Source organism: Nothobranchius furzeri, chromosome 14 (assembly GCF_043380555.1).
Source record: "Nothobranchius furzeri strain GRZ-AD chromosome 14, NfurGRZ-RIMD1, whole genome shotgun sequence".
NCBI lineage: Eukaryota > Metazoa > Chordata > Actinopteri > Cyprinodontiformes > Nothobranchiidae > Nothobranchius > Nothobranchius furzeri.
In genome coordinates, this window is record NC_091754.1 from 23144242 (window position 1) to 23166768 (window position 22527).

The 22527-nt window shown below is 43.0% G+C and overlaps 1 protein-coding gene across 2 annotated transcripts in view; it reads left to right on the forward strand.

The window, feature by feature from the left end:
- Positions 1–22527, forward strand: part of frmpd4 (FERM and PDZ domain containing 4) — a 45050-nt gene that overhangs the window by 19691 nt on the left and 2832 nt on the right. Inside the window, exons 2-16 of one of the 2 annotated variants that reach the window (XM_015966376.3) lie at positions 4146–4262; positions 8325–8485; positions 8711–8813; positions 9914–9959; positions 12482–12586; positions 12974–13081; positions 13421–13552; positions 13853–13972; positions 14110–14246; positions 15177–15303; positions 15441–15530; positions 15613–15795; positions 15941–16061; positions 16160–17131; positions 20060–21229. In XM_015966376.3, the coding sequence (XP_015821862.1) occupies positions 4146–4262; positions 8325–8485; positions 8711–8813; positions 9914–9959; positions 12482–12586; positions 12974–13081; positions 13421–13552; positions 13853–13972; positions 14110–14246; positions 15177–15303; positions 15441–15530; positions 15613–15795; positions 15941–16061; positions 16160–17131; positions 20060–21229 (3692 nt within the window). Of the gene's footprint in view, positions 1–4145; positions 4263–4291; positions 4722–8324; positions 8486–8710; positions 8814–9913; positions 9960–12481; positions 12587–12973; positions 13082–13420; positions 13553–13852; positions 13973–14109; positions 14247–15176; positions 15304–15440; positions 15531–15612; positions 15796–15940; positions 16062–16159; positions 17132–20059; positions 21230–22527 lie in introns of those variants that run through there. The other variant, XM_015966377.3, reaches the window with a different exon arrangement.

Here is a 22527-nt window from a genome sequence, read left to right on the forward strand (position 1 = left end):
GTCCCTTTAAAACCACAGCAATCAATAGGCCATCGCTCAAAATCTCACCTGCGTTGCGTAGAGCTGTAATGGCTGCCTCCGCCCTGATGATGTAGTCTGTGGCCGTCTCTTCCCTCTTTTTCTGGAGCGATGTCAGCGTGGTGTACAGGGTGGTAATTCGGGGCTTTCCTCTCCCCGCGTAGTAGTCCCTCAGGATCTTTAATGCTCTCCTCCCATTATCCGGTGCATCTCTCATAATCAATGAAAGGCTTTTATCGTCTAAAAGTTGGATCATTTCAGCGTAGGCGTCTGCATTTTTCTTACCGTCTGCTGCTACTTCAGCCTCTCCGTTCGGTTCCCTCAGAACAGTGTTTTTTAATCCTAGTAAGTGCAGATGTCCTAACACTTTTGTTTCCCAAAGCTCATATTTGGTCTCGTCTCCATCGAACATAAGTCGAGGCAGCCTGCTTGCTCCACGCTGATCCATGTCGCTGCTTTAGCCGTTAGCCCTCCGTCTCAACGAGACTTTCTGGATCCTTCAGACAAGAAAAAAAAAAAACGGCTCCTCCTCGAGTTGCTCCTGGGCCCATAACCTGTTGAGCGTTGCAGCACCAACAACGTTGAACTCGAAGAAAGAAAAGATGGGACCAAAAATGCTTTCTTCTGGTGTCTTTATTTTAGAACTGCGACACACACATTCTTAACATCCACACCGGAGACCACGTTCTCATCAACGACCGTTACACCATGACGCAGTGCGTGTGCCCCCCTGGTGGTGAAAACTAAAAGCACAACCTTCTCAATAACACTTCAGTTTACACATCTTAGAACACGAGTACACAAATTTGAACATCTCAACATGATGGATACCATTTCCCACTCAGCTACAATCAACAACAAGTCCCACCCGTAGACAATGCCAGGTCTTTTCAAGTACATACCTCTATTCAGGAACTCGGCCGGTCCCAGAATTGGCCCCGAGAGTGGTCCTTTCAGGCTGGTCCGGTGAAATGGAGATACGAGCATACTGTGAAGTAGGGCTGGACGACATGGCCTCAAATCTATATTGCGATATACGATATTTATTGCGATATATTTTTTCCTCTGTTTATATATGTCAAAATGACATGCTTTTAAAAATCCTCATATGGCAAATAAATTGAAGCAGAATAAAGACGTCCAAAAAGTGTAGAATGCTCCTTTTCCTCCTCCCCCCTCTCCATACTTGCAGTCACGGCTGTTCTGTTGTCTCAATGTAGGCGCAGGTGCACATCTTAGTGACGTCATGTGTTACAGCGATATCGCGATATAGCCAAAAACTCTGTCATTACCCAATCTGACATAGTTTCTACCTAATATCGTTTATATTGCCCACCACTAACATGAAGGTCCAGTCAAATTTGCCGGAAGTTCCGGTAGTTGAAAACGACCCCAATAACGTGTTTTTGCAGGGCTTGATGGTATGCTGAGGAGTTCACATCAGCATATGAATATGCAGCAAAACACCTGAACTAAGATACAGGAAAATAAAAACAGGGTAGTGGTGCTAAAACATATTTTATCATGTAATCCTTTGTAGTATTGGTGCATATTTCATCTTATATTATTTTTAATATTGTGTAACATCTTGGTAGTTCATTTCATATTATATAATATCAGTTGCATCACATTATGTTATGGCCTACAGTATCTTATCATGTTTCGTCATACTGAATTGTCACATCTTCTCGTGTCCTATTGTAACTGTGTTAAAACATGAACTTAATGTGTTCACTCACATCAAGGTAGCTGTGTAGTGTGAGAATAACATAGTGAAGGCATATGCTAGGAAACACTGTTGTGGCTTTCGTGACCTGAGGAAATTTCTCCAGCATGCAAGTGCATGCTGGGAAAGCTCTGAGAACATAAAAGAAAAATCAAAGTTTTGTCCTCTGGCGATCAGCACACAAACATCACTCGCAGCCACATGCAGATGGGAGCCACAGACGCAAAACACTTGTCAAAGAAAATAACTTCCTGAATACCTCCTGAAAAAACATATTTCCTGCGTTCTCCGTGGATAATGGCAGACATGTGTTGCCGGGATGACGTTCCGTACGGCCAGCCCTTGTGGAGATTGTCAGTTTAAATTATTCAAACTAACTCCAGTGTCTGTGTTAAAATGGGCTCTTCTTAGCCGTGGCCTGGTCTATAATGCACACACTCCCTTCGTTATTCGCATTTTGCATAGAAACAGGAAGCTTTTGGCACTAACTTGTAAATTCAACATAGAATTGACTGATAAAGCTAAGATCACATGGATGATGCCATTTTTATGAAGGACTGGAGAGTGATATTTTCTCCTCTTTGCTGCAATATCCGTTCATCTTTATACAGATATTAAGACTAATGAGCAAGAGCAGAAAATTGTCCTTATTATCTATATTAGATAACAGAAAGCATTTAGCTGCTTGGGTTGCAAAGACACTGTGCTAATGTACTTTATTGATTGTTAATTCAACAAACTAGGAGGTTCATTTCCTTCCTCTGGCATTAAAATCCTTTGGGAATAATTGTTTAGTTGCTTCGGGATAGTTGCTTTCTTCCTCTAATCTAACCCGCTGTGACTCTTGGATAACCTGTTCATGAATTGTGCAGCACGGCTTGCCTGCTTGGCGCTTGATTACTTAGTCCAATGTGACCATGCACGGTATCATTTATTAATGCTTGATGAGGAAGATCGGTTTCACTGTCCACAAATGGGTGAACCTTTTCAGCCTCTGTGTTAAAGCCGAATGCTGAGACGCGGCAGCATGATGCGCCTCCCATCTGCACACAAAATAAATCAAAGATCAGCCTGACGACGGAGGTGCCGCTGACACAAAGACACTGGGACTGAGTGGCAGATATGGATTTTTTGGAACAGTTTATAAGCTCAAAAACTCACTTTGAAGAGTCACAGTTTGAAATTGTAAGTATTTTTTTTGTTTTATGCCAAACAAGTCCTTCGTGACAGCTTGTCAGAGTTTTTATTATTTAGCTTGTGCACCATTAAACACTGCATGTTCTTCCATGAGCATTGATAAAATGGTGGTAATCTATTGAAGCCTTCACATGATCACTGTTCTAAACATACAGCATTGATGCTGGCACCCTGTTAATGTGCTGTGGGTCAAATAAATCCATATTCATGTGGAAACATTAATATCCCCGTGCCACTGTTTTGGGAAACAAATCAGATTGCTAAGTGTGCTCAAAAGCCTTCAAGTGTTACGCACAAAGACAAAAATAGCATTTTTTTCACCACGTTGCTCATGCTTTCATGAATAAGTAATGATTTAATGCACCCACTAGCACTTAAGTGTATTTTATTTATTAGTCCTGGTGCATTTAGCTTAGGCTACTTTGTTTTTAGCTTAACTGAAACTAAAAACTTTAGCTTTATGCTATGTTGTGACTTATATGAACTGAATTGTGTTCATGATTAGTCAGAATTTCATTTTAATCTCACGAGAACAGATAATGCAGAGACACGAGCACACCGAGCACGGTTTATCATCAGCGGTACTGTGCCTGGGGAAACATTTAAAGGGAAAGAAAGGAGGGTGTTGTATAATGGATGACGGGAGCCCTGTTACATGGCAGACGAGCCTTTGAAGTGACATAACTTGCTGCCACTGCTTTCATAGCGTCGCCAGTGCAGACACAGGGACGCGGATAAGAGCTGTTTGCAGGAGTCACAGTTTTCTGGAATACTTTAGACAACTTGTGGCACAGACTAGGAAGCGATGCATGTACCAGTGTTGTGTTTTAAAAAAAAAATGAATGGGATTAAAGCAGGATGACTGTTCTTCAAATTTAGGTCATCAGATTTGCTTGGCATTGAGAAAGCCAAGTTCAGAGCGTTAAAAAAAGTTTTCTCTGGGCTTTTTTTTTTTTACCCTGTGAAGAATTTGCTGACTAAAACCGATTTCATGCCTCTTAAAGCACACGAGTGAGGCACGACAACCCCGCCTGTGTATCTAGCTTACGTAATTAATTTGATTTGTATCCACTGAGTGAACTGTGCCTGTGGAACATTGTTCGTCACGCTGGGAGTGGACAATCTCCCCTCACTTGACTTGAATTGTTTCATATCAGTGCAACTTATTCATATCGCCTTTTTTATTGCTTTTATGCCTCTGCAGCCACAGGTCCAAGTCGTCTGGCTGGCCGCCGCCTTCAGGGACCTGGAGCTCTTCCCAGGGACCCCCAAATGGATGGGACATGGGCACCATTAGAGAGGGGCGTGACTGCTACATCAAGTAAGTGTCCTGTGTTTAAGGGAAACTAAAGAAGGGGTGGAGATATGAGGAAGAGGGAGTCGCTCTGTCTGTCCCAGATGTTACAGACGCTTTGCCAACCTGTGATTATTCCAGCCACGTCACTGCCTCCACACTGTCTCCATCGGTGCGTTCAGAATACTGATTTTTTTGTTCTCCCTCCACTGCTGCGCTCTCGCTGCCCCTGCCGACTCTTTCTCTCTCACGCTCTCTCATACACCCACCATGCTTCTTATGCAGCCTCCCAAATGCAGAAGAGGAGTTTAGACAGTGTGTGTACGCTATGTGTGTGTGTGCGTGTGTGTGTGTGTCCAGCTTCAGATGGTTAAACTCACCTGCTTAGGGGAGCTTGTTTGGGTTGCTGTTATTTTAAAAAGTCCTTAAAGGATGTGATCTGCGTGACTGCACCTTGGTAACTGGCTCTTCTGGAAATCTGTGCAGGCAAGTAAAAATAAAATACTGAGATTCTAAATGTGTTTATGTTGGGGAAGTAACACATGTTGTTTTTTAAATAGGCTGCCATGTAAAATTTGCAAAAGAGGAGGTGAATGCTTACCATTCTGCTAAAATGTTTTTAAACCAATGCACTTCGACATATAAGTAATCCAGATTCATTTGTTTTACGGCTTAAATGCATATATATGTATATTTGCATGTTGCACAGAAGAGAGCATTTGTCACACAGGGGTTATAGCACGAGAAGCGTGATGTCAGAGGAGTTATATAAGAAGTAAGGAGCAGTGTAAGTGCTGGATGTGGAGTGTGTCTGCATGATCATGGAGGCGGTTCTGCTCCAGCGTTTGCTTTCTAAATTTTAGGAAGACTCATGAATAATCAAAGCCGTCTCTTCCCGCCACTGTCGGCGGTTGAGTTGGTGCTGTTTTGGCTGCGGGGTGCTGATACAACATTTTTTTGTGTTTCTCATCAGAACACATGCACAGCCTGCATGACAGAAGCACATGAATAAAGTAATAGGCATTTAATATTTAGACTGACACTGTTTTTTTTTGTTTTTGTTTTTTTTTTGCAAATTGAGGTGTACTTTAGAAACCACTTCAGTGTAAAGAGGAACTAAGAGATGCCAAGTTTTTAATACCAGGTAAATAAATCATAAACCTTAATGATTATCTCATAAATATGTCAGTTCATTCACTGTTAAATAAAACTTTTAATGCATTTAGAGGTTTGGAAATGTCTCTGCCTCAAAGGAATATGAGAGACTGAAGGAATATTAACACTGGTGGCGTTCTGTGGGGGAGAATTCCTCAGAAGCAACAAATTAAGAACGTCATCAAAGCAGGATTTGCAACAAAAGTAACAGGAAATTACTTTTTATAATAGGCTTACACTCCTTTTATGCTTATGCCACACATCCAAAACACGCTGCAAGAAAAACACTTGGAAATGCTCTTTGTGCCGTGAGAATCAGAGCAGCGGTGCCGTTCATCTTGTTCTCTGAGAAGCTCTCTGCGTGGATTTCTATGTTTAGTGTTGGGGAGCTACGCTAGCAGCTAATGGGTATAATTAGGGAGCATTAGATGCATGGCTGTCTGCACAATGGGAATCCGGCCATGTTTAGCAGGTGGCTAAGAAGGGGAGGGGACAGCCCTCCTCCTGAATGCACAGGTCCATATGTCTTTGATTTGTGCACAAGCTGCTGACTTTTTCACTTTTAGAGCAAAAACACCGACGAGAACGTAGGCTGAACCCTGGAGGAGCAGATCAAACGCTGAAGGGAAACAGTTGGAGTAATTGTTGTTTGTGATGACAGACAGAATGTTTGCATAGTGGTTACTCAGTGGGAAAAAACATTTCTGGTTTTACTCTAAGATGGAATGTGTTGCTTTAAACTCGAATAATAATCTGCGAGTCATGAGGCTTGTATGAAAATGATATTATTTAAATAGAGTGCCAGTTTTTTATGTGACAGACTGCAGATGACAGTAAGCTCCAGGCTGTATATGAGGTATTATGATAATGTACTCAGTGTACAGAAACTGTTAATAACCCTGCAGAAAAGGCCTATTTTTCTGTTGTTTCTTTTTAGAAAAATGTAAAAGTATTTGGTAACAAAAACAACAACAATATTAATATTAATTACAATAATAAATAATAAGTATCTGAATAGAGCAGTATTTAAGAGGCATTTCTAAAATGTCTAATAACTGCGGTAACTTGATGATTTTATTGTTTGCAAAAACCAAATATTAGGCTAGGGGCAAAGGTTGGAAGTCAAAACTGCTTTTAAGCTCCCTGTGATGAACAAACGTGTTAAATATAAATAATTTTCTTTTCTTCTTTTTACAAAATGACAAATATGTACCCTAGGCTTAAGTAAAAGCGCAGTGTGTGTGTGTGTGTGTGTGTGTGTGTGTGTGTGTGTGTGTGTGTGTGTGTGTGTGTGTGTGTGTGTGTGTGTGTGTGTGTGTGTAGAAGGGGTTGAAAGAGCAAGACAGACAGAAAAAGAGAGTGAGTGAGTGAGTGAGTGAGAGAGGGAGAGAAGGGGAAGGGGGGAAGAGCGAGAGAGAGAGAGAGACAGCGAGAGAAAGGAAGAGAGAGAAGTAGAGAAAGAGAAAGTGAGGGAGAAAGACAGAGAAAAAGAGTGAGACAGAGAGAGAGAGAGAGACAGAAACAGAGAGAAAGAAGAAGAGACAGGCAGAGAGAGTGAGAGAGACATTGAGACACACAGAGAGAGAGGGGGGGGGAGGGAGAGGGAGACAGAGAGAGAAGCAGAGAAAGAGAAAGAAAGAGAGAGAAGCAGAGAAAGAGAAAGACAGAGAAAGAGAGAGTGACAGAAACAGAGAGATAGAAAAAGACAGAGACAGACAGAGAGAGAGTGAGTGAGAGAGACACAGACAGAGAGAGAGAGATAAAGGGAGAGAGCGAGAGAGAGAGAGAGAGAGAGGGAGGGAGAGAGAGAAACAGAGAAAGAGAAAGTGAGAGAATGATGGAGATAGGGTGAGTGAAACAGAGAAAGAGAAAGGGTGACAAAAACAAAGAAAGAAAGACAGAGACAGACACACAGAGAGAGAGAGAGAGAGAGAGAGAGAGAGTAAGAGAGACACAGACACAGAGAGAGAGATAAAGGGAGAGAGAGAGAGAGAGAGAGAGAGAGAGAGAGAGGGAGGGAGAGAGGGAGGGAGAGAGAGAAACAGAGAAAGTGAGAGAATGATGGAGATAGGGTGAGTGAAACAGAGAAAGAGAAAGGGTGACAAAAACAAAGAAAGAAAGACAGAGACAGACACAGAGAGAGAGAGAGAGAGAGAGAGAGAGAGAGAGATTAGCACACAGACCAAAAACCTTATGTGCATCATTGTGTACATGTAAACATGTAAACATGTAAACTACTACTGTTTAGAACTCTGGCATCTGGGTGATGTCATGAGGTGAATAACTTACTTCAGCAAGACGAGATAAGCTTTGACATCTGACAACCCAGCAGCAGATCCTTTGGCTTTTCTTCCTGGAAAAAATACGATAGACTCTCCTCCAAAAAATTCACATCTTTGAACTTGCTATTGTTGTTTTTTCTCACGTTTGTGTCATTCTGCCTGACAGATCTCACTGTGTCATTGTGCCATGAAAGATTAATTGTTGGTATTTATCGGTGAATAGAATGTGTGTTAAGAATAACTGTGAATTACACACTGTCTGCCCAGAGCTTTAATTAACCGGTATTGCTGGCACCATATGGAGTTGCTGCCACTGCTGCCGTTTCTGCTGGAGAAGAAACGCTATTAAAAATTCAAAAATTAAGCAATGTGTGAGCTCTGCATACATTTTGTGCACAAGATGGCATTAAAGTGATGAAGAGGTGATTTTTTTTAGTATGTCTCAACATTTGCATCGACAGAAAAGGTAAAACCATTAGATTTGGTTGTCAAATGTTCAGTTTAGTGTAATTTTAGAAATCAATTCTGAATGAAAACTGGCTGATCAACTGTTTTAGATTGAGTCTGAACAAATTAAACAAATTCTCTTAACAACCAGAAAACCTAAAGAAATTGCCTAATTGACCAGGTAACACTGTTTTGGTTCCCTCAGCCACATCTCCCAGAGCAACTCCCTGGAGGAAGTTCGTTTTGATGGAGACAGATTTGTGCCACCAGCTCCCCGGAAGGTGGAGATGAGGCGAGACCCTGTGCTCGGCTTTGGATTTGTGGCAGGCAGTGAGAAACCTGTGGTGGTCCGCTCTGTCACACCAGGTAAACAGACCACTGACTCATTCAGTCCCAACTGTATCAACACGAGATGAAATCCTCCTTAAATGTGGCTCGGAGGAAAACCCACTGATAGCGATGATTCACTGATTTTTAACAGCCCTGGATGAGTAAGCGCCCTTTAGAGCTTTGGGCTGAAAGGCAGGTCACTTAGACAAGTGAGACAGCTGTGCACATTCTGAGTGCCTGAAGTTGGGCATGTTTTGGCAGGGGGTCCATCAGAAGGCAAACTGATCCCAGGGGACGAGATCATCATGATTAATGATGAGCCAGTCAGTTCGGCACCTCGAGAAAGGGTCATCGACCTCGTCAGGTAAGCTTGAAGCCAAAGCTGTCGCAGGCAATTAAAAAGTACTAAAACAAACTAATTCATAATCATTTAATAGAAACAGCTTAAAGTGTGTTGGCGTGCACGTGATGCATCCGTAACTGCACCGCATTTGCTTTGTTTACATCATTTTGGAGCACTTTAGTATAAAATGCAATATTTCCCGTGGGCAGATATAATGCACACACATTATCCCAGCCACCTGCTTCATTCAGAGTTATTCGCTCGTGTGGCGGTGCTGATATTTTGGAGCAACTCATTAGATTAATCACTGACACTCCTGGGCTGTGCGGTTGTGACACGACCCGCGTGTCGATCTGTGAACAGCGCAGGGAAAAGTGGCCATGTGGACACTAATTCAAAGACCTTGGACAGGCTCTGCACTAACAATACAGACGCAAGAGATGCTCGTTAGGAGCACTAACGGAAAAAAACTTCTGCATTTCAGTATGATCCAATTCAGCTCTAAAAATAACATTATTTTTGTTTTAAGGGTCGGGATAATGTAAAACCACATTTACCGTGTTGTTATTGTTAAATGTGGGCAGCTTGAGGCGTCTAAGGTAGCATGCCAAAGTCTGGTCCATCTCCAGCCTACTGTCCTATGTTAATTAATGATGTTGTAATGGCTGCTGAGCAGGGGTGCTGCCAGAAAATTTCATAGGATGGGGCCAGTGAAAACTTTTGAGGTGGCACACCAAATTGGTCTCTGTGATAACTCTAGGAGAGTTTAGCCTGTAGTTGTGAATTGCTTCTTCATTCTTTTTCATAAAAAAATCAATATACTTACAACCTTTTTACCGCAGATTTGAAAAACCCAAACTTTAAAAAAGGACTAATTTTCAAGAAGTTATTATTAGAAAATTCTAACTGTTTAATTCGGCTTTTGTTTTCTCAACAAAAATATCAACAAGAACTACTGGATTTAAACTTTTTTTTAACTCCTGGGTCATTGTGAGCCCCAACAAAGTTTCATAGGCTAAATAGGGGGTGCAAAGATTGTTTCTAATTGTAAAACAAATGGTATTAAATATATAAACATTGCTTGCAATAAAACTGTTTTTCATTATTTTTGTGTCCTACAGGAGCTGCAAGGAGTCCATATTGCTGACTGTCGTTCAACCATACCCAGTGAGTTCCTCCATGAATGAAATTCCATTGAGCCAATCTGATTATTCTGTTGACTCTATGAAAGCACCGTCACTAATCCACCATATGTTTGTGTTGGCACAGACTCAGTTAGAGTTAAAGCATTAAAGGCCAACTAGCTCCAAGGAAATCAAGCCGTTTTTATAAACTCCTCTGATTTTGAAGAGTGAAATCCTCAAAAGACCTCATGTGAACTTGCCACATCAACGTTTCCTAGAGTGACAAAGTACCAGATAGTGGCGAGCACGCTGTTCCAGGAGCATACAGTCTATAAGGCCTTTGTTTGCAGTTCACATAATAAGTCAGGGGAAATAGATTTAGGCTTGGATTCCTTCCAAAAATAGTCAAAAAATAAACATAAGGGCGTGCTCGAACAAGGAAAAAATAAGAGTTGTTATTGCTTTTGTGGCAAATGTCATTTAAAAATGTGAAGAATGCAATAAACATCCACTTAACCTTAATTAGATTTTCAATGTTTTATAATATCCATCCATCCATCCATTTTCATCCACTTATCCGGAGTCGGGTCACGGGGGCAGTAGCCTAAGGCGAGAGACCCAGACTTCCCTCTCCACAGCCACTTGGGCCAGCTCCTCCGGGGGAATCCCAAGGCGTTCCTTGGCCAGGTGAGAGACATAGTCCCTCCACCGTGTCCTAGGTCTACCTTTAGGCCTCCTCCCGGTTGGACGTGGCTGGAAAACCTCACCAGGGAGGCGTCCAGGAGGCATCCTGACCAGATGCCCGAGCCACCTCAACTGGCTCCTCTCGATGTGGAGAAGCAGCGGGTCTACTCCGAGCCCCTCCCGGATGACCGAGCTTCTTACCCTATCTCTAAGGGAGAGCCCAGCTACTCTTCGGAGAAAACTCATTTCGGCCACTTGTATCCGCGATCTCGTTCTTTCGGTCACTACCCAAAGCTCATGACCATAGGTGAGGGTAGGAAGGTAGATCAACCAGTAAATCGAGAGCTTCGCCTTCTGACTCAGCTCTCTCTTCACCACAACAGACTGGCACAACGCCCATCACTGCAGATGCAGCACCAATCCGCCTATCGATCTCACGCTCCAGTTTTCCCTCTCTTGTGAACAAGACCCCGAGATACTTAAACTCCTCCACTTGGGGCAGGACCTCATCCCTGACCAGGAGAAGGCATTCTACCCTTTTCCGAATCAAGACCATGGTCTCAGATTTAGAGGAGCTGATTCTCATCCCAGCTGCTTCACACTCGGCTGCGAACCGCTCCAGCGAAAGCTGAAGATCACGTTCTGATGAAGCCAACAGGACCACATCATCTGCAAAAAGCAGAAACCTGATCCTCAGGCCACCAAAACGGATGCCCTCCACACCTTGGCTGTGTCTAGAAATCCTGTCCATAAAGGTTATGAACAGAATCGGTGACAAAAGGCAGACTTGGCAGAGTCCAACTCTCACTGGGAACGAGCCCGACTTACTGCCGGCAATGCGGACCAAGCTCTGACACCGGTCATACAGGGACCTAACAGTCTGTATCAGAGGGCCTGGTACCCCATACTCCCGAGGGACGCGGTCAAACACCTTCTCCAAATCCACAAAACACATGTAGACTGGTTGGGCAAATTCCCACACACCCTACAGGATCCCCCTAAGGGTATAGAGCTGGTCCAGTGTTCCATGGCCAGGACTAAAATCACATTGCTCCTCCTGAATCTGAGGTTCAACAATCCGACGGACCCTCCTCTCCAGAACCCCTGAATAGACCTTACCAGGAAGGCTCTGGAGTGTGATCCCCCTCTAGTTGGAACACACCCTGCGGTCCCCCTTTTTAAATAAGGGGACCACCACCCCGGTCTGCCAGTCCAGTGGGACTGCTCCCGATGTCCACGCGATATTGCAGAGCCGCGTCAGCCAACACAGCCCCACAACATCCAGAGCCTTAAGGAACTCCGGGCGGATCTCATCCACCCCTGGAGCCTTGCCACAGAGGAGCTTTTTAACCACCTCAGTGACCTCAGCACCAGAGATTTGAGAGGCCAACCCAAAGTCCCCAGACTCGGCTTCCTTACTGGAAGACATGTCGGTGGGATTGAGGAGGTCTTTGAAGTATTCTGCCCACCGATCCACAACGTCCTGAGTAGAGGTCAGCAGCACACCGTCCCCACTATAGATAGTGTTGGTAGCGCACTGCCTCCCCCCCCCCCCCCCCCCCCCGAGGTTTTATATTATCTACTTGATTTATTATTTAAAAATAAGCACTTAAGGGGCTTTCAGATTTTAAAATTGAATTTGTTGCAACAAATTGTGCAAAAACTCACTTAATGGACAATTATGATCTGTTCTGTAATTACTCCTGTTTATGGGAGCGTTTGCAGATTCAGTGATATGAATTGGTATCCTCCAACATTAATCACATTAACAACAAGTGGAGTTAAACTAGGCTGGCATGAGAGGATTACATGACTCATCTTTGAAGGAACTAATTGTCTTTTTTAATTTTTGTTTTGCTTTATTTTTATCCCTCTTGAAAGTCACCCAAATCTGCATTCATCAGCGCAGCCAAAAAGGCCAAGTTAAAGACAAATCCTGTTAAAGTCCGCTTTGCAGAAGAGGTCATCATCAACGGACAGGTCCCAGTAAGTCCCACCGAACACTCCTTTATTCTTTGGACGAGCGAGATTCTGAGAAAATTATTTTGAAGAAGAAGAACTCAAAAGCAAAGAGCCATAAATAAAAAAAAGGGGAACCACTTTTGCTGTTTCCTCAAATAATAGACCCAAAAGGATTTTTAAAGAAAGCAGTGACTTCATTTTGGAGCAAATGCTGCAGAACTCATTTGCATTATCAGTAATGTAGCACAAAGGTTCTTTTTTAGAATGATTGTAGTGTTGCTTCCACATTTCTTCCTATCACACGTCTGCAGATTAGCAGATGTTCTAGAATCTTTGGTGCACTGCAAAAAATCAATTACTTCCAAGTTCTAAAAAGGAAGCTTTCTTAACATTTCTTTTTCTTCTCTTTAGGAGACAATAAAAGACAACTCTCTTCTTTTCATGCCAAATGTTCTGAAGGTGTACCTGGAGAATGGGCAGACTAAATCATTTAAATTTGACAGCAACACATCCATTAAGGTAAGTGCTGGGAAGAAGCTACTTCCACGGTGAAACGCTAAAGCTAAAGTGATGCTCGGTTCCCATATTATGAGGCGCAACCTTTTATTTCACTGTGACATTTTGAGTTGCTTTTAAACTGGACTTATGATCCAATCATCGGGCAGTTGGTGCAAAATTCAGAGCAAAGTTTTATTGCATTGCAGTACGATTGTTTGTTCTAATTTTTCATATTTTTTAATTGCTTTCAGCTGTAACACAATATTGATGGTCGCAGCTCAAAGTCGGGACTATAAAAGCTGTTGCATCTGCACGGTTATTATGTTGTTGTGATTAACTATGACATTGTCTGTGTGAAAGGACGTCATTTTGACCCTGCAAGAAAAGCTATCTATTAAGTGCATTGAGCACTTTTCGCTGATGCTGGAGCAGAGAGCCGAAGGGTCTGCCAGCAAACTCATGCTCCTGCATGAGCAGGAGATGCTAACTCAGGTAGGAATTCATTCATTAGATCAGAAAGCAGCAACTAAGCTAAAGGTCCTTTTTCCAGCAGACGTTTTGGCTTCAATTTGTACAGAAAGCACTTTTTATAAACAAAATCTGCATTCCATTTAGATCAAGTTCTGCTCTTTAGTATTTTTGCTAAACGTTCGTCATGTACAGCTGCAGAAGTGGCATGCAGCCCTAATGAATACTTAATAAAACGACTGAGAAAAGGACTGGCAACGTGACAGTGTTATACTTTGCTAATGCAAACACCACCTGACTCTTTTACCTTTGCTTACGTTCCAGGTGACACAAAGGCCAGGGTCACACAAGATGAAGTGCTTTTTCCGGATCACGTTTGTCCCTAAGGACCCCGTGGACCTCCTGAGGAGAGACGCTGTAGCCTTTGAGTACCTTTATGTTCAGGTAAACGAGCAACGATTTGAAAAACAACGCGACAAAGACTTTGATTTAGCGATCTCTCACAATGGCTGCAATCCTGTATTTAATGAGACTGAGCACAAGTGAGTCCATCCCATCATCTCCATCTCTGCCTCTTCCAGAGCTGTAATGATGTGGTTCTGGAAAGATTTGGGTCAGAACTGAAATATGACACTGCGCTCCGTCTGGCTGCCCTGCAAATGTACATTCTGACCATCAATACCAAGCAAACTCAGAAAGTTTCCCTGAAGTATATCGAGTAAGTAGATTGGATTTCACTGTATGGTGCACTCGTTGGAGCATATCATTTGTCTCCTGACTCTGAACTTTAAAAAAATGATGTTATAGCCTGAAAGGGTCTTTTCTAAGTCTTGCACTGTTTTGGTTAATTAGTTGTAGTTCAAATTCTTAGCGATTACAGTGAAGAAAGATGGCTCAACTATAATTTGTCATAGTGACTGATCTCTTCTAAAGCTGCACTAGGTGCTGCATTGTTCTTGTTTACTACCGCCTTAAACTCACGTCACAGATAAAACTTTGTTGGGGGAAGCATTGGATGGAGAGGCCAATGATAGAAGGTAGGTTAGTAGGGGAGAGCTTTGGAGAACGAGGGGAACTGAGCGGGAACAAAGGAACAAAGAGCCAAAATCAAATTGTCCAGTGAGGTTTTCCCGGTTCCCATCCTGGTTCTCAAAAAAGTCCTGGAGTTCAGTTCCAGGCATGATGTGTTGGACGGCTCTGGGCAGAACCAAGAGGACATGTCACCTCACAATGCAGAGATCCAGGCTGGAGTTATCAGCCTTTAGGGCCTCTTCCGAGTGCCTGATCTCAGTCAGAACCATGAGGAGGAGGGGCCTGGGTCAGAAGAAGAGAACCAAGCATGATTTGCTGACAGGATTCATCTTCAAATGTACATTTCTATCTGCTAGCTTAGCTTATCTAACAGCTAACAGAATGAGAACATGGCCTCCGTGAACGTGCATTCATCACAGTCCACAATCTCACAGGATGGTACCGGCCCAAACCCCTTCAAAATAAATGGAACTGCTACCTCTACATGCAGTTGCGGCAAAAAGTACTAGATTAAGCCATATGGTCAGGAGATGAAAACAACGTGATATAGATTTAAAAAATGTTTTAATTTTAACAAAAATATTGGAAAATGCAGCTTTAAACTGTGTATCCACAGGAAGGAGTGGGGTCTGGCATTGTTTCTGCCTCCTGCAGTGCTGTCAAGCATGAAAGAGAAGAACATCAAAAAAGCACTTACCCACATCCTCAAAACCAACCAAAACCTGGTGCCACCTGGTAAAAAGGTAAGGAGCTCTTAACCCTAACCTCCATCTTTGATTGCTACCTTTGACTCGTTGATACCATCTAGTGGGGACTTTCCAAACAGACTGCTGTGTTCATCTATTTTAAGTTGGCACCTTTTCTCGTCTCCTCCTTCCAGCTCACTGCCTTGCAGGCTAAGGTGCATTATCTGAAGTATCTCAGTGATCTGAGGCTTTATGGAGGACGCGTGTTTAAATCCGTACTAGTGGTGAGTAAAACCGTTTTGCCAACTCAAGCGTGCAGCTGAGACCACACGGACAAAAATACACAGTGTCTGTTCTCTTTCACAGCAAGGTGAGAAACACACAGAGGTGACTTTGCTGGTGGGGCCTAAATACGGCATCAGTCATGTGATCAACACCAAAACGAATCTGGTGGCCCTCCTGGCCGACTTCAGCCACGTGAACCGCATTGAGATGTATGCAGAAGAAGATAACAGAGTTAGAGTGGAGCTGCACGTTTTGGACGTTAAGGTTGACAAACTTTCACGAGTTTCTGTTTTTGCAGGTTTTGCTTTAACGCCAGAGTCTGCTCAGCGGTCATTAAAACCTCATTGCAAACCTAATTCTGCCATTCATTTTGTGCGGATTGTCATTTGACTATGTGCTCCTTCCACAGCCCATCACTCTCCTAATGGAGTCTGTTGATGCAATGAACCTGGCCTGTCTCACTGCTGGCTACTACAGATTACTGGTGGACTCCCGACGCTCCATCTTCAACGTGGCCAAAAACACAGACAGTACGGAAACAAGCGAACCTCAAACAGTCTTGAGATGACTCAACTGAATGTGCTTTGTTTAAAAATACTCATTTCATCTTATGGTTCCTTCTTTGCAGGCGGTGCTGCTCAAATGAAGCAGAACTACCAGGCCATTGAGTGTACATACAGCGTGCCCCATAAAGGATGCCAGGACAGAAACAACCAGAGGTGCAGCCAGGATTATTTGGACCCAGAGTGTGAATACCTGGAGCACAGCAGGTGTGAAGGCCAACGTGTGTACTTAACAGAAATCCACCAGCCCCAGTATCCACTTCACATGGTGGAGAGAGCGGAGTGCTGCAGAGCTCCTTGCTCCCAGACTTATCTCAACATCCTGCGACCTAAACCCCAAGATTCCTCCAGGAATGCAAAAGTCTCCTTCATATTTGGGGACCCACCTTTGGACAGTGTGAACCCCCAAAATCTGGGCTACCAAAGACTAATGGATGAAGGCCCCGAGATTGCCGACAATCACAGCCCCATGTACAGGCACCTTGAGGAGGACTATAAAATGATGGACGCTATGGAGGAAGGGTATCCGTACTCCACTAAAATCTTCGGTCCTACGGAGTGCATCGAGGAGCCGCTGCTGCATGACATCTGCTACGCTGAGACGACAGATGAAGCGGAGGACGAGGATGACATCAGCTGCGAGGAGGACATGGTGATGAGTGACATTGAAAAACCAACATTGCTCACGCTCTCGGGGTCCAGCGACGACATCATTGACTTGACCTCCCTCCCGCCACCGCCAGAGAACAACGATGAGGAGGACAACGATGTGTTGCTGCACTCTCTGAACATGGCCATCGCGGCTCCTCCTCCCGGTTTTAGGGACAGCTCGGATGAGGATGAACAGCAGGGAGTTGGGAATCGAGTCAAGGGAGCCAGCAACGATATCCCAGTGTCTCTGATCGATTCAGTGCCCACCCAGCGAGCTGAGGGCCCCGGGGAGCCTCTGGATGATGCGGTGGTGTCCACCCTACAAGCACTGGAGGCCCTGGCAGCTTCTGAGGAGCAGAGTCCAGCACCATCAGAGAGTAGCACAGGTTCTCCTTATACTATTGTAACGTTCATCCATTAACATCATGCATGTTCTTGCCATTCACTTATTATTTGCTGTTTTTTTTAATAAAGCCCATTCTGTTCTGTTTCCATTTGTGAGTATTTTGTCATTTCATTTCAGATTGCAGACATCCGTGTCATTCATCACAATCTTTGTGTTTTTGCAATTCTTCATTTGAACAAATGCAATAATGTGCTCGCTTTTGATTACTACTAGGATAAAGCATAAGAATAAATAACCCTAAATACTCTTGAAATGCCCTCCTAAATTATGGGATTTTTTTTGTCTTCACAAGCTGAGTTTCTCTAAAACATTTAGTCACTTATTAGTTTTAATGAGAGTTTACTCATCTCACATCCTCAGACGTTGCTACACTGTAATTATGAGCTTAATTTCTTCTATAATTGATTCAGATCAGGACTCTGTCTGTGGAAGGACACTTTAGACCGTTCCAGTACAGCATTTTGACACATTTTTAGAACATTTTAGATGTTTTTTTATTATTATTATTTTGTTTTTTCTATTTCACGCTTTACAGTAGTGTCACGGCACCCTAATCCAGAAGCATCAGCTTTATAATGTAACGTGTGTCACACGGAGGCTGTTTTAACGTGCCATCATGCCGTCTCCTGCTCTAATAATACTCCATTCATTCTGTCTCCAGCAGTCAGTGTGACTTTCCAACATCCTCAGCAACACCAGTGTTTATTTTTTTCCTATTTGAAATTTGGTTCTGCTTGAGATGTGTTTGAATTGCACCTATTTCTAAAGGTGATTTGATGAACCTCCTAGTTCCTCAAGACATTAACAGGTTTGGTCACAAGAGCATCGAGCTCTGTGGAAATGCTGGCTTTAGCTTCACTTGCTGACTAATTTTTAATGAATTCCTTTTGGGGGGTTTTAGAGTGACAGTGTATACTAATTTTAAAATGTTAGTCACACAGTCACAGTCAGTGACTTGATGTAATTTGCTGGGTTCCTTAAATAGGAAACTTTTTTCTGATTGGCTTAATGAATTGACCTGTATTGGAATGTTTACTATGTGAAGTGCCTTGAGATGATTCTTGTCATGATTTGGCGCTATATAATAAACTTGAATTGAATTGAATTTTAAAATGTAAATGTACCCAATTATAGTAAAAAGGCTAATTTCATTTAAAGGTGCAATAAGTAAGAAATCTACAGTCAAATAATCACAAAACAGTTTAATGTCTCATGTTGGAAGGAAGGTCACGTTGTAACAGATTTTGTTCTCAGATGGCTGGGTTGTTTCCTCCTTTAAAAAAGGCGAAAGAGGGGCACAGTCTTTGTTTACAATCTTTGAGCCCGTGAGTTTGCAGAGTTTGCACCAAGCTAACCCTGCAGCGCCAGCATTTGTAATCCAACACTGGCAGGCAAGAACCAAAGCCAGTAAACAGGGGCGACCCAGAAGTTATTTCTTGTACCCCAAAGGGCTTTGATATACTTGCTGTTTGACCTCGGGCTGGCGCGGGCTTTGTTCACATACTTGCTGCAGCACAGCACTGGACAGCATGTAGTACTGGGGTGTTCCACTAGGGGGTGAACTAGACTACTCAGACCGGACAGAGAGCCGGGTTTGTGGGTGCAACCAAAACAAACATGGCGTCAATAGAAGAGATCAGTATCTGGGTAATTTTGAATTCACGACAAAAAAAGAGACATCAGCGGTATCAAAGATGATATGAAAGACTTCTAGAGACGGAGTCACCAAGGTGAGTGTGCCTCACTCGTTTTGTCAACTCCACCTACTGGTTACTAGTATAATGCAGCGCTCAGACACGTCCTGTTCATTTCGGGGGATGCGCACAAATGAAGTAACGAATGGCAGCCTTTTTAAACATGCGTTTGCATCGTCAAACAGCAAGTATATCACAGCCCTAAGAAGCCACGGTATCTAGTCGGCTCGAAATATATCACTAGATATATTTTCATATACCAACAGCTCGACATTACAATGAAAGATATTTACCTGTTCATCAACTTATTGTGTATAACTCATCTTTGCTCATCATCTCGAATCTTCTGGTGCTCATCTGTAACTGCAGCACAGTTAATGAAAGCAGGTGTCAATGAAAAGCAAACTCATTTAATTTGATATGTGGACTGCAGTACCCAAATTTGACCACATGATGACATTCTCAATAGCTGCACCTTTAATTAAAGAGCAATTCACCCCCAAATAAACTGTTTTTTGCTGATAAACTATATAAATGTGTGTCTAACCGTGCTGCAGACAGGAGTAGTCAATAATTTGGCACTTCAGTGCATCTTAGTTCAAATTTAAATATTCTGCCTGAAACTGTCAGTGTTGTGCCGTTGTCAGGTAAAAACTCTGCACTGTATTTGAATTTAAATCTGCCATCGCTATTGGCTAAGAGGTATGCTATGATGTAAACTGGTACATTATGATGTCACAATGCTGTCGTGAGCCTGTGTGTGTGTGTTTGTTAGTGGCTCCGCCCTCTCAGTTTTCTACGCAACAGCATTTCTTGCATTTTTCAAACAGGAAGTGGGAGTGGAGTTAGCCTCTGGTAGGGGGTGACTTGCTCTTTAAGGTGTAAAGAAAAGAAGTGATATAATCAAATTATTCAAATATTAGCCTTTTTATTTCTATATTTTAATGGAAAAAAACATGCACATTTATTTGCAAGTATGCATAACACATAGTTTAGTGCCGCTTCAGTAACGTTTTGGTCTTTAATATTTTACACAGACAATATATCTGTTTAAATTGCAGGAGGAATAATACCCTGTGTGTTATTGAACCGTTTCTCATAATCATGCTAATTTGCATTATCACCACTAATTGCTGCTGAAACATTCCTTGATATTTCCCATGTGTAGGTGAAAAGATTTGTTAATGAGGTGTTTGTCTTTCTGTGGTACACAGGTGTAGAAATATCCCGAGCTTTTAGTCCAGATTCTTCAGATTCTGGCAATGAGACAAACTCCTCAGAGATGACAGAGAGCTCTGAGCTGGCCGCAGCTCAGAGACATTCAGAGAACCGCCCCAGGCTGCATGCTGCCATGCCACAAGGATACCGTGCCATGAGTGAAGAAAAGGCAGAGGGGAGCGCACCAGGTGATGAGCAGGGGGAGGAAAAATCCAGTGCAATCGCGTCCTCGCAGATTTTTCACTCAGATGGTGGTGAGATGGAACCAGAGACTATGGAGATAAAATCAGTCAGTGAATACTTCACTAAGATGCACATGGGCTCATTAATGAGCAAACAAAGAAGAAAGCAGAGGGAGACGGAGAGCGGTCTCCAAGGAGATGCATGTGATCCCTCTGATCAATCACACCTGACATCTCCAGACTCAGCCAAAGAGGAGGCCCCTCATCTTGTTGGGAAGTATAACGCATTCACTGTGAGAGATTCCTATTACATGAACCAACTCGATCTGGGGCGAACTCACTGTAAAGACAGGCATCAAAAATGGCAGCAGAGAGCCCCGGGAAACAAAATGGCAGAGAACCTTGCACCAGAATGTGCCAATGACTCACACGCTTCCCACGCAGACAGGCTGACAGCGAAGGCAGAGAATCAGGACTCGGATGAAAGAAGCCAACAGTTAAACGCCCGTCTCCTCTCCCCATCCAAAGGGCCGCTCCCTGCAGAGTCGGGTGTGACTTCACAGGATAATAAGCAGAAGCAGATAAAGCTTCCACAGTCGGAGCAAGAAGTCACACGGCTATATGAATACCATGTTGGCAAGCGCATGTCATCAATACAAAGTGAAGGCGCTCATTCTCTCCAAAGCTCACAATGCTCCTCTATAGATGCTGGGTGTAGCACTGGTGGCAGCAGCTGTGTCACCCCTATGGACTCCCCCCTTTGTGCCACTGACAACATGCATGTACTATCAGAGTCTTCACTCAAGGGGCTGAGTTACGTTGCTGCTGAGGAGAAGGCTTATGGACCTGCAGTGCAGGGAAAGGCTGGCAGCCCCATGGACCCCACCCTGCTGAGGAAGATCCATGCAGCCACCAGTGCTGAGCCTGGGTTTGGAAGCACACGGGACGGCAGTCACAGAATGCCCAAGATCAAAGAAACCACTGGTAAGACTGAGCAGAAAGGGGGGCGGCTCTGATTGGTATTCGATCAGGGCACAAAGAGAGCGTGGGAAGTTCTCCTCTTTAGAAACTAAAGTAGAAAATTTGATGTTCACTCTGATAACCAATTTGGCTTCTTGGGGTTCCTTCAAACTGGACTATGGATGACCTTTCTCTAACACCAACCAGAACAGACTTGATGAGGTCTTAACACACTCATGAGGCATCCTTATTTTAGTGATTGAGCTCACAAATGTTTTATCTACAAAAAAATCCAAAGCAGGATGTTTATTATTGTGTTAGCAGCTAATAGAGACTTTAATGAGGCCTTGATGCCAGTCCCATTACGGGGTCTTTGTCCAGTTTGAAGGGGGGGCTAAATAAAGAAAAGAAATTCTCTTCAGTAGGAACTAAACGGTAAATGTTCTGATTTTGTCTTCGTGGCATTCAGAAATCGTCTCCCAGCTTTATGTATAAGGCTGGTGAGTGAAAGAGCTCTGCTTGTGATATTTACATCTTTAAATTGATTGCTTTCAATAAAATTAATCAACACCAATTTCATTTTTTTTAATCCATAAACTATTCCATTTGAATTTCAAAAGACAGACTGAAAAGGTCTCTTTCCCTTGAGAAATGACTCCCACCCAAAAAAATGTGCTAAATATTTGGAATTAGTGGCGCTTATATATGATAATAATAAAAGTTCACTGCTGCAAGCTGAACAATAGCCTCCACCTTCACTGCACAAACACAGAGATGTCTGAGAAATGGAAAAATAAAGCCAGATTACTTCACATTCATGGATACCACCAGCAGTAAGCAAACACGTGATATTTCTGAAGTATTTTTGCAGAGCTTAGTCTCTAAAATGAGTAGGTTTAAGAAAATCAGTCAATGTATCATAAAAAAACAAGAAATGCGATGGTTCAGGAGAATTACAGTATGACACCAAAGTCACTTTGTATTTGAAACACAACTGTAGGAAATGTTGCAGTTTAGTTTTAAAGTCAATATTTTTTAAAAGCAAAATGTGTCAAAACACGGATGCAACACAGAAAAATTTAAGCAGTTAAATGAGATTGACAGCTGCATTTCTGTGATAACAAAAGCATAATTACAAAAATAAAATAAGATTATATAATTGGAGCATCTGGACTCCCGATTCCACAAAATGCCCCAGAAACCACTCCGCCATTACTCCGTCAGTCTCCTCAAAGCAGAACATTTAATTTCCAGTTCAGCGTTAAGAACTGTGTTCAGAACAGTTAGACATTAGACCTGGCTGCATGGCTTTGTTCTTATGT